An 11,423-nucleotide genomic window follows, 5' to 3' on the forward strand; every position below is an offset into this window, starting at 1 on the left:
GTACGATTGGATACCTAACATAGCATAACCAAATTTTGCATGACGGCTCCTAAGATCAGGGAGCAGGGTTTTTTCTCTACGCTTGCATAGTTTGGACACCATTTTGAATCCAGATGATGGAATGAAACTTTCAAAACTGCACTGAATTGTTTTAGTTTCTTAGCATTCTTGAGCAAAGCTGGGCACTTTCCACTAGATTTAAGTAAATAAGACATTGCATCTCTTTGACAAGGGAGAGTGTCCACGGCGGGTGCTGATATAGGTGCTCTCCCCACATTGATGGGGCAGCATACCTATGCCATTTTGTGGTCTTTTAGATGCGGCAGCCATTTTGTAACTGGTACCCACAGCACTTTTTCGAAATTCAAAGTACCCATTGCCCAGCTCTCCCGAAGTAGATGACTTGTTTTTGAGCTTAAAAAACTAAATAAAAGGAGGGCTTTCAATCTCTTTGTGTTTGGTAGACGAAAGATGAAAGCCACAACATTCCCGAATTGCTCACAAATGTCTCCAACCCCACACATTTGCCCATGTGAACACAACATGAGGAAGCAGTTTAAAAGATTACTTAAAAACATTTATTGACAAACATCAACACAGTTCTTTTGAGTTCAGACAAGCGAGGTGTGTAGCACCCAAGTGCCGTAAAATAAAAACAACAAGCCAACACTTAGATGTGTTTGAGGAAAAGCTCTAATCCAAACACTACATGGACGACTTCAAGATGCAGAGATCAGGCCTCGGCTCAAACTCTGAAGGAGTCTTGATTTAACAGGCCCCTGTGGAGAGAAGCAAGAACAGCGCACATTAGATGTTGCATTGTCATAACCACGGTGCAAACTAGAACATTTTGCATTGTTATATATTTCAAGGCATGGTTGAGCTCCAGTTTTATTTATTAGCTGCCTCAGAAACCTCCATGCAGAAGCCACTCACACATATACACACAAGTGCAATGGTGGAACAAATGCTTTCAACACACACAAAACATCCAAGCAAAGCTGCTTTGAGAGAGAACAATTGCAAGTGAAGGGAGGGAGTGCGTAACTTTTCCCTAATAACTCTTTTCCTGCTCCAAGCGGAAAGTGGAAGCAAGTGGGTGAACACTTGCCTAGAGCTCCCCTTAATCTTGAAGCTGGTCTGGCTTCTCAACTTGTACATGTGTACAAATATTATTTTTTAAGTGTAGAGCTTGTCTCTGAGATTTTGCTTTGAAGCCTCTCCTCATCACTACGTAGCAAAGACGGAATTGTAATTCTGGTTTCAAAACTGCCACCTCCCAGCTATGGACCAAACTCAAAGTGGACAAGTTCCAGGACCAAGCTAGGCAGACCGTGGACTGGAGAAAAACTGCCCCAGATGAGGAGCAAGCAGCAAGAGCTTTAGAAGGCCTTTGTGCAGAAGGGCTGGCCTTTGGGGTCACTTGACTGACCACTCAGGCAGGCTAGTGTTGCAGCCTAGATGCTGCCCCCAAAAGTCCTGAAGTAGCCATGTGTCCTACTGGACAGAGGGGCGGTCCTAGTCCGAGTTAAAGGTTTGAAAAACCCTGAGAAGGGAGGAGGGGACTGGAAGTGACCCATCAACTGAGCCTCTGGACAGCACAATCCTCAGGTGCACAGGTCCCTGCCTACCATGTTATGATGAGATGCATTTTTATTTAAATTATAGTCATTATTTCAATATATAAAGAAGTTGACGCCAAGTCAATGCAGATTTGTGCCTTTGTGACTCATTTCCTCTTTGTTGGCGATGCAAAACCCCGAGCGGGGCTTGCCACAGAAACATACTGCTGGCACATATTGGTGCCAGAACATACTGGTGCCCAAGGCAGCCTTCACAAAAGAATTCCCTCTTTTTTTATATGCCTTACAGCAGACGTGGCTAACCTGTGGTCCTCCACTTTTACTGGGCCCCAACACCTATCAGCCCCTGCCTACATGGTCAGTGGTCAAGGATGATGGGAGTTGCAGTCCAATGGTGTCCAAAGCACCACAGTTTAGCCCAGTCCTACCTTACTCAGATGTCAAGGAGATACAGAACTACGCAAGTTTTAGAGGACATCTGAAGGCAGCCCAGAGTGGCTAGAGAATTGTTATCCCGCCAGAGACAACACCCATGTGAGCTTTTTGTAGATCAGCCAAGAGGGTTATGTGTCACTCCTTTAGGTCGTCTGGTCCCATGACCAGATATTCTTGTAGGTTGGCTGTCCACATGACTGTTTCACAGATGGTACAGAACAACCCAATCAACCTTGAACCTTCCCTCGTTCAAGAAAGGAGCAAAATAGTGTGTGTGTGTTTCTACATACCTGACTGTAGCACAGGTTGGAACTGGCCAGACATGCAGATTTCTTCCTGCTTCTGGCGCACAATGCGCTGAATGGCTGGAGGGAGACCACGAGGGTTGCGAGAGAAAATAAGGGAGTAGCCGTCATCGCAGGAGCCATCCTCTTTCAGACTGCGGCAGGCATAGGTGATGGCATAGTTGTCGTAGTCTGTGTCAATCACCCAGTAGTTGTCACCTGAAACCATACCAATGGTATGTTGTTACCTGAAGCCATAGCAAAGTGTTCTGCAGCCAGGGCATAATTCCCTCCCACCCCAACCCTGAGTGATGGAAGAATGAAAGCAGGCATCTGTGTGCAGTGCTGATGTTGACTATCCGAGCTTGGCTGCATGTTGTTACTGCATAAGTAGCAGCCCTGCCAGTTCAGAACTGTTACAGCTCCCTCCTGGCAGATGGAGAAAGCTACAAAGGTTTGAGGTTAAACTCTGTAGGAAAGGAGAATCAGTGGATCAGAGTTCTCCTTTGGTGTTATCTCTGGCTACAATCGCTCTACAAGTCTTCTCTAACACTTGGGAAGTGGAGAAGAAGGGAACGTTAGCTCCCAGAAGAGAAAATAAGATGCAAAGCAGACACTTGAGAAGAGCTGGCTGAATCTCTTCGGATTTTAAGAGAGTGTCTGCTCATTCTTAGTGTGTCTGCTCATTGGGAATTTACAAAGCAAAAGCTTCTTTGAGGACTATAGCCAGGGCTTTTTTTCAGCTGGAACTCACCAGAACTCAGTTCCGGCACCTCTCAGGTGGGCCCCATTGCCATTGCAAGAGAACGAGGGAGGTGTTCATGGTGAGTTCTGGCACCTCTTTTTCTAGAAAAATAGCACTGACTATAGTCAAAGGGTGGGATATAAATCTGAGAGGTGGGATTCAATTAATGAGTCCTGTCAGCAAATTGGATTTGGTAGAAATAACCCCCGGAACAAACAGCATTGTGGTAGTAGAGGGGGGGGGCAGGTATTCTGTCTGGCAAGCCAAAATGCTTGTGTTGATGGAACAGTCAACTTGGCGCAATGTTGAAATCATCCCAGTATAAAGAAAAGAAGTGGGATACAATACAGTATAAGAAAGAGAGAGCTGAGGCAACAGCTCCTCTTTGCTCTGGTGAGTATGAAAGGTATATTGTGGGCTCCTCCCAGGTGACCTCAAATTCAGGGCTTTTCTAGCTGGGGTACCCAAGATCCGGAAGGGAGGTCCACATAGCCCCATTGCTGAGTTCTATTCTTAATGTAGGGACGCGGGTGGTGCTGTGGGTTAAACCACAGAGACTAGGGCTTGCCGATCAGAAGGTCGGCGGTTCAAATCCCCACGATGGGGTGAGCTCCCATTGCTCGGTCCCAGCTCCTGCCAACCTAGCAGTTCGAAAGCATGTCAAGTGCAAGTAGATAAATAGGTACCGCTCTGGCGGGAAGGTAAACGGCGTTACTGTGTGCTGCTCTGGTTCACCAGAAGCGGCTTAGTCATGCTGGCCACATGACCTGGAAGCTGTATCCTGGCTCCCTCGGCCAATAAAGCGAGATGAGCGCCGCAGCCCCAGAGTCGGCCACGACTGGACCTAATGGTCAGTGGTCCCTTTACCTTATTCTTAATGTGTGTTTTAATTGTGTTATTGAATTCCCCCCATAACTGTTCATTTTGTTCTTATTACAAGCCACTCTGAATATTTTATATTAAGGTGAGACATATTTCAATAAAGAAATCTAAGCAGTGAAGGAAGGGCTTCCACACTGTCAAAAGGGGCCACAGACATACAGCCGCCTCATTTGGGATACAGAATGAGGCACAACTCTTTGACAGTCCCCTTTTCTCCACATTCTCACCCACGAGCAACAAGGGATATCTTGCTCACCTCCGCTTGACAAATAGCTTGCCAGGCCTTGATAATTCATGAACATTTTAGCTGGAGTGGTGGGGTCAGGCACCGAGTACTGGGCGGCCATGTCAGCGCAGATCACCCAGAACCTGAAACAGGAAGACAGGAAGAGGAAATCTCGTTAATCGGAGCCAGCTCTAGCTTTAGTCAGAGTGAGGCAGCTGCCTCAGGCAGCAGATCCTAGAGAGGTTGTGGGAGCCAAATCAGGTCTCTCAACTGCTCCCTTTTGTTGGAGGCCAGAGCTCTGTGTGCCTGCAAAGCTACTTTGCTGCCCTCAAGAGTGGTGGTGTGAAAAAGACGCTATGAATTGAAAGTGGAGACTCTATATGTACTTTTCTTTCTTGTTCGTCTGTTTTTTTACACAAGACAATCTTTAATAAAAACTAATTTTTAAAAAGGAGAGTGGTGGTGCACGCTGTCTCATTGCCAGTATTGAAGTAGGATTCATCTGCTTCTGAACATGACACCCAGATCAGTATCCTGCTCAGCTCACATCTGATTCTGCATTGCTATCCTAACCCTTCAGGTCTCTTCCTGCCCACCATTCCCGTATCCTACTTGCCTCCATGCGCATTCCAATCCTACTTGCTTGGTCTACTCTTACAACAGAGACAGGGAAATCTATGGACCTCCAGATGTTGTTCAACTTCAACTTTCAGTAGCCTTAACCCTTGACCATGTTGACTAGGGCTGATCAGAGTTGGGAGTCCAACATCTAGAAGACCACAGATTCCTCCACCCCTGCCTTGCGTAACCATCTTTTGCCTCTCTCTAATAATCTGAATCCAATTTACCCCATCACCAAAATGCTTTTGACCGTATCTCTGGTCTAGTGTATCTCTTCCTGTCTCCTCTCACTGTGTGACTTTTCAGAAGCCGATCTTTCGTTGGATGTGTAAGGACTTAAATCCTTCCCTTGAGAAGCCCACATCCTGAAATGCGGCCATTCGAGAATCATGTAGACCACACAATGACATTTGGTCCATCGTACGGCAAAATCAAAGTGAGATTATGAAGCATTGACCTTATAGGCTTTCTGATTATGTAGCAAATCAGATTTGGGTATGTGATAACATCACCAGTCTAACCAGAGGAAGGACAGTGTTTCTTGCACTATCTATGAATGGATGAACATTTTTGCGCCAATTTGCAGGTCCCCATACTCAACAACTGGTGGAATTGGAGCTTACATTTTGCGGGGGGTGGGGATTCTTTTGCAAAGGCACCTTCCCCCCACTTTGACTCAGCCCTACAACCTAGTAGTTGCCACAACACATCTTGATCACAGGAACAGAATACGATGTCAGTAGGAGCAGGTGACCAGGAATACAAGGAAGCCAACTTGAGGTCACCCCATGACTTACCCGAAAAGCTTCACTCTGCCTTTAGAAGATGCAATCATAGTGCCATCCTCCTCAATGGTATATTCAGCTGAGATGTTATCTTGTAGAAACAGGCCTTCTGGGTCTTTCTTGGCCAGCGCATACCATTTGCCTGCATACTAAAATGCAAAGGACATTGAAAGTTACCAGGAAGGACAGTGACCACATGGCACCAGGCTGGAGTATTAATTGAAGCTGAGTTACCAGGCATTGCCTGAAAGTTCAAAGCAAGCAGACTTCTATAATCCAAATCCAAATTTCAAACAGTTAAGCATTGGTTCATGTATAAAGCCTAATTCTGGAGCCCTTCCAAGTAACTGATGTGGCAACATCTGAAGACCAAGGCTGAGTTTATCAGCAGGATCTGCACCGCTTGAGGCTGCAGGTGGGAGACATCACTGGCCCTGCCTGTGTGGTCACCTTTCTGCATATGTTACCACCAATGACATTGAAACAGCTCCAATACCTTTGCATGCCAGTGGCATGTGTACTAATCCTAACATGACAAGCTGAGGGAAGCATGTTTGGAAGCAGAGACCGAAGCCCAAAAATTGAGAAACACTCGAGGGCAGCTAGCAAATTGGAAAGGACGTTTCAGAAACTTACTTGTCATTCCCATCACATTTATACTGTTGTGAGTTTGGTGTGTGTGCATTAAACTAAGCACCAGACTCTTCTATCTCTGGATCCAGCAAGTGTTAAAAGCTAATCAAACCTTCGAATTCCAGGAAATAGACACACTAGCCTCTTGGTGAGGTATAAAGAGACCAAGGAAGAGGTTCTGTGCAAGACAGCACAGCAAATGGGTGGGGCCCCAGCCTCAACTCTCAGATAGTGAGGAGGAATAAAGCAAAAGTTTAGAGCTAAAATTTGGCTGCTTGTGAGCTAGAAGCAAAAGCAGCCAGTTGGAAAGCCAGAGAGGCAAAGCACGATGTTTGATGTTTGTTTGGATCCAAGGCTGCGACTATGAGAGAAACAAGACCCTTATGGGGTGTTGATACAGTGAACCCCTCCACTGTAGGCTCAAGTTGTATATATTTGTAAATAAACCATATATCACAAAGACACCACAGTCTCCACAGTGCCTCATTTCCCAAAAGAAACATGAACCGTGGGAATCTTTTACCGCTTGGAGATTGGGGTGGCTTGCAAGAACACCTTTGCAAATGAACTGCATTACACGAGCTCACTGTCACCCTTTATGTTAGAAAGTATTCATAGTTACCCTCTTGGGGTCAAAGTCTTCCTTCACAGAGAAAGATTCCACTGCACACGAAGGCTGCGCCGAGGAGTAATCGATAATGGAGATGATCGTCACCAGGAATGTGTACTGAGCGTATTTCATTCTGTGGAGCAACGCAGTTTGTTCAGCACCGGTTAGAAACTTGGTCAGGGTGGCGCTGAATTTTGGCGTCACACAGGGATCACTGGAATTTGAGATCCCAAGGTCTGCCACTATTGGCGGTGGGTTCAAGGGTGGAACTGGAGACATCCAAATCCTAGGAAATGCATTTAACTAAGGGTTCTTGGCACACTGTGAGTTCTATCTGCAGTAAGGTCTTATGCCAATAGCGAATTCATTTCCCAAAGTGCCAAAACGGCACCATCCTTTCCCAGCAGAGAAGTATAAGCAAGCTCAGGGGAACTTTAGGGATCTCAGAAGTCCAAAAATGCTTAGGGCCAAAAAAAATCTAAGGGGATAACAACACAAATCGCTGCCATCTACAATGAGAGAAGCTAAATTATAGAGGCTGACTCATCTGCATTTATCCAGCAGAGATGGCTACTTGAATGTATCAAGCAACCAAATAACTGTCTCACAAGTGATGTCTGTTTACTTGATTGGCTTACACATCATTTATAGTTTGCAAATATTCTGCTGCAAATGTCTCTCGTGCTCCCTTTGCCTCGTTGATTTAATTACCGTATTTTTTGCACCATAACACTCACTTTTTTCCTCCTAGAAAGTAAGGGGAAATGTCTGTGCGTGTTATGGAGTGAATGCCTGCGGGTGGCGGGGGGGGGGATCTGCTGCAGTCGTGAGCAGAGGATCCATTGTTTCCCTTCCTTCCCTCCTCCATGGTTACAAAGCATGGATCCACATGGATCCTCAGGATTTTTGCATTGGGCTACTCCAAACTCACTGTCAGATCACATGTCTGTGGCCACAGCATGAACCACAAAAATCATATATCCACTATTTCGTTTAGAATATATCTGAAGAATGTATCTGAAGAAGTGTGCATGCACACGAAAGCTCATACAAGAACTAACTTAGTTGGTCTTTAAGGTGCTACTGGAAGGAATTTTTTTATTTTGATTATGGTCTGGTGCGTGTTATAGAGCGAAAAATACGGTATGCTTTCCAGTTACTTTCCTTGAAACTTGACATTCCTGAAACCCTTGAAGCCCAATTTCATGCATGTTTACTCCAAAGAAAGCTCAATTGAGTTAAATGGACCATAGGTTTACTGCCTCGATGTACGTCCTCATTGCTGGTCAACATCCAGAACCCCAGTCCAGCGACTACTGGGTGCAAGTTGTTGCTGAGTTCTAGTTCTCACTAAGGTGGTCAAGCTGTGTCTAACCTGTGCCGGTTAAATCCGCAGGTGGGGACTTATATGATAGAATGCTCCTCCATAGGAAATCCAGCCAGATGGGGGAATCCAGCCAGATGGGCAGGGTATAAATAATAAAATTATTATTATTAATGTCCCTGCTTCGTCTTAACGAAACTGAGTCCTAGGCCTGCTCTTCCCCCTCTAGCCTCTCATTCCGGATCCCTCCTAAGCAAATGAAGGCTGTGCCAAGGGGGTCGGCTCCACATCTGGGCTTGTCTGGTGCATTGCTCAGCAATGTGCAGGACCCTCCTTGAGTGGGGAGCCAGAGGGGGAGGAGAGCCAGCAGGACTGGGACTGTCTGCACAAACACTGTGACTCTCAGCTTCTAATCTTTCCTGGAGGGCCCTCCTTCTCCTGAACGCCCTTGATCACTCAAATCTCCTGCTTCTATCAGCTCCCAGCTCATCCCTTCGGCTTACTGCTCTTCAATGTCCCACCACCAAGATCCAGGTTCTAAGGTGTTCTCCTGGGAGGGGGTTGTCTTGGGGGGCAGCCCCCCAGAAGTCCTCTTCATCCAGCCAGTCAGAGCCCTTCTTGGAGGTCTCTTGGGCTGCCGGCTCCCACCACTCCCCCTCATCCAGCTGGTCCCTGACAAGGTCTGGCTGTGCATTTTCCATCTGTTCCATCCAGGAAGTTTCCCTAATCCTACAAGGTGATCTGCCTGCAGTAGTCTGCTACGTGTGTCCATCTCCTTGCCTTGAGCGTTAACAGGCAAGGCAGCTGCCACATGGTTGATCAAGCTGTGAGTATTAAGCAGGAGAGGGAGGTCAAGCTAACCTAAAGTTGAGAGGAATCAGATTTCCAGAATCCAAACCATAAGCAATGAAGCACCAGGTTGGGTGTAACATCCAATTCTATCCCCTAGAAACCTTCCAAAGGATTTGGAACAAAATGACAAAAAGGATTTGGAACAGAATTGGACAAAATGACAGGAAGGATTCAAAACCTGAGGGACCAGAGATTTGCAGAAGATTGGAAGAAGTATGCGAATTATTTGAAGAGCAACTGTAATCAACAAATTACGCTAGTAGGACTACAAGAAGTTTTGTAAGGAGAAATATACGAAGTGTTACAAAGTAGAAAAAGATAGAGATATTGGTTATGAGTTTGAAATGTAATAGGGAAGATAAGAAATGCATACTGAGAGATTAGATTGGAAATTTTTCAGACAGGATTGATGGAAGTCAAAAATTTGAATAAGATGTAAAAGTATGTTTAATTACTGTTGAAAATGATATGTTTTTAAAAAACTAATAATATATATATATATAAAAGAAACTTTCCAAAGGATTGATGTGGCATTGCTGAGGGTTAGTAAAGGGAGAGAGGTAAAGGACCCGTGGACGGTTAAGTCCAGTCAAAGGCAACTATGGGGTTATGGCGCTCATCTTGTTTTCAGGCTGAGGGAGCCGGCGTTTGTCCACAGACAACTTTCCGGGTCATGTGGCCAGCAGGACTAAACCACTTCTGGTGCAACGGGACACTGTGACGAGTGCCAGAGCGCACGGAAACACCGTTTACCTTCCCACCACAGCGATACCTATTTATCTACTTGCACTGGCGTGCTTTTGAACTGCTAGGTTGGCAGGAGCTGGGACAGAGCAACAGGAGCTTACCCCATCACAGGGATTCAAACCGCTGACCTTCTGATCAGTAAGCCCAAGAGGCTCTGTGGTTTAGACCATAGCACTACCCACATCCCTTGAGGGTTAGTGTACCTAGTCAGCAGACTCAAATGCTGAAGCTTTCCTGGACTCTAACGTGTCAGGATAAAGTTGAAGTAACTGAAATCCCATTACTGGCCTAACTATGTACAGTAATTGCCGTTCTTCAGGTGTTATTGTTAGCAATCTGGAAACAGCCACTTTGCAGTGACCCCCTCATATCCCTCCAGACAACACATGTATCAGGCCGAACTTGTTAAACCAAAGGGTGGACATCTTTTAGCCAACACCTTGCCATGAAATTCAGGTATCTGATGTGCACCGTAGTCCAAACCTTATGGAAGCCCATCAAAAGCATCTTACACCATCTATGTAGTGGATCACACCACTTTACATGGAAGCTGGGCTTCCCCACCAGAGATTGGATTAAAAACTGGCCAAAGGCAGTGAAAAACTAATTATCTATGTAAATAACGAATGCATCTCAGTAGATGGAATAAGAAGACACCTCAACGAACCAGGAATAAAATGACACAAAACTGCATCTTCTACAGCTATTGAAAGACCTACCTGATGGATTGCTGAGTCTTCTTGAACTTATTCCAAGCAATTTGTTCTTGTTGCTCTGAAGGGGCCTGACTATGGATAGCACTGTGCTGGCTGCCTTTAAATAAGGTGTTTGGAAAGGCACTAATTGGCTCTTTGTCTCCTGGACCTGAGTAAGATGCTTAAAGATGGATAATCCATTATGTAAACAACTTCACTAGTAATCCCCACACTGGACCATCAGCTGTTACCAAACACACATTGCTTTTACCTAATCCAAGAAAGCATCCCAGCTGATGAACCTAAATAGTCAAAGCAGCACCACTGCTTCCATGCCCAGCCCTCTGTCTCCTCTGAAGCACATGGCCTGCTAAATTAGAAACTCATGCATCCTAAGATGCGCTGGAACTTTCCTCCAGAGATCTCAAATATAGATATCTAAATAAAGACAACTATATATATCTAGGGGTGCCACCTTTGTTCTGGCAAAATACGGGACGGGGCAGTTGGGGGGGGGAAATATCAGTTTTGTGCTTCAAAAGCAATCCATTAGAATCTATTACAGCCTAACGGGTTGGATCCTCTGGAATTTGTCACATGCAGAGACATGAATTTGTAAATCTGTCTGTACTTGGCCACACAGAGCTTAAATGCATGACCTTTCACACACCTTTTCAAAGAAATGAATCTGGAAAGCATCCCTAACTTGGCAGAGAGAGAGAGAGAGAGAGAGAGAGAGAGAGAGAGAGAGAGAGAACCTGAAGCACAGAACAAAACAGTATCAATACAGGATGTAGCATTTTGCACTGAAATAAGGGACAATCCTGTCTTATACAGGACAAGTGGCAACCCTACCTGAAGTCTCCAGATGTTTTTCTGTCCAAGCCCAAACTCACATGCTTAACTTCAGCAAAGAAACACTGAATCGCGTCCCTTTAGATCATTTTTTATAACTTGTTGCCTGAAACCAAGAAGATTCTAAAACTTGCATATATTTTGCA

At 45.4% G+C, this 11,423-nt stretch overlaps 1 protein-coding gene across 1 annotated transcript; it reads right to left on the bottom strand.

The window, feature by feature from the left end:
* Positions 1–555: 555 nt before the first annotated feature.
* Positions 556–10,536, bottom strand: LOC308576941 (purpurin). Its single transcript, XM_081177054.1, has 6 exons — positions 10,447–10,536; positions 6,817–6,937; positions 5,574–5,710; positions 4,186–4,298; positions 2,309–2,521; positions 556–779 (listed from the first exon to the last, which is right to left on the bottom strand). The coding sequence occupies exons 2-6, from the start codon at positions 6,934–6,936 to the stop codon at positions 769–771; spliced, it is 594 nt and encodes a 197-aa protein (XP_081033180.1). The 5' UTR covers position 6,937; positions 10,447–10,536; the 3' UTR covers positions 556–768.
* Positions 10,537–11,423: the final 887 nt, after the last annotated feature.

Source organism: Podarcis bocagei, assembly GCF_964188305.1.
Source record: "Podarcis bocagei genome assembly, chromosome: 17".
Classification (NCBI taxonomy): domain Eukaryota; kingdom Metazoa; phylum Chordata; class Lepidosauria; order Squamata; family Lacertidae; genus Podarcis; species Podarcis bocagei.

Bases quoted from the DNA above. Each gene is read 5' to 3' on its own strand.
- LOC308576941 (XM_081177054.1), bottom strand. From the start codon at position 6,936: ATGAAATACGCTCAGTACACATTCCTGGTGACGATCATCTCCATTATC. The intron at 4,299-5,573 runs GTAAGTCATGGG...TTCCTGTTTCAG, and splicing joins GGCAGAGTGAAGCTTTTCGG to GTTCTGGGTGATCTGCGCTG. The intron at 2,522-4,185 runs GTGAGCAAGATA...GTATGGTTTCAG, and splicing joins AAGCTATTTGTCAAGCGGAG to GTGACAACTACTGGGTGATT.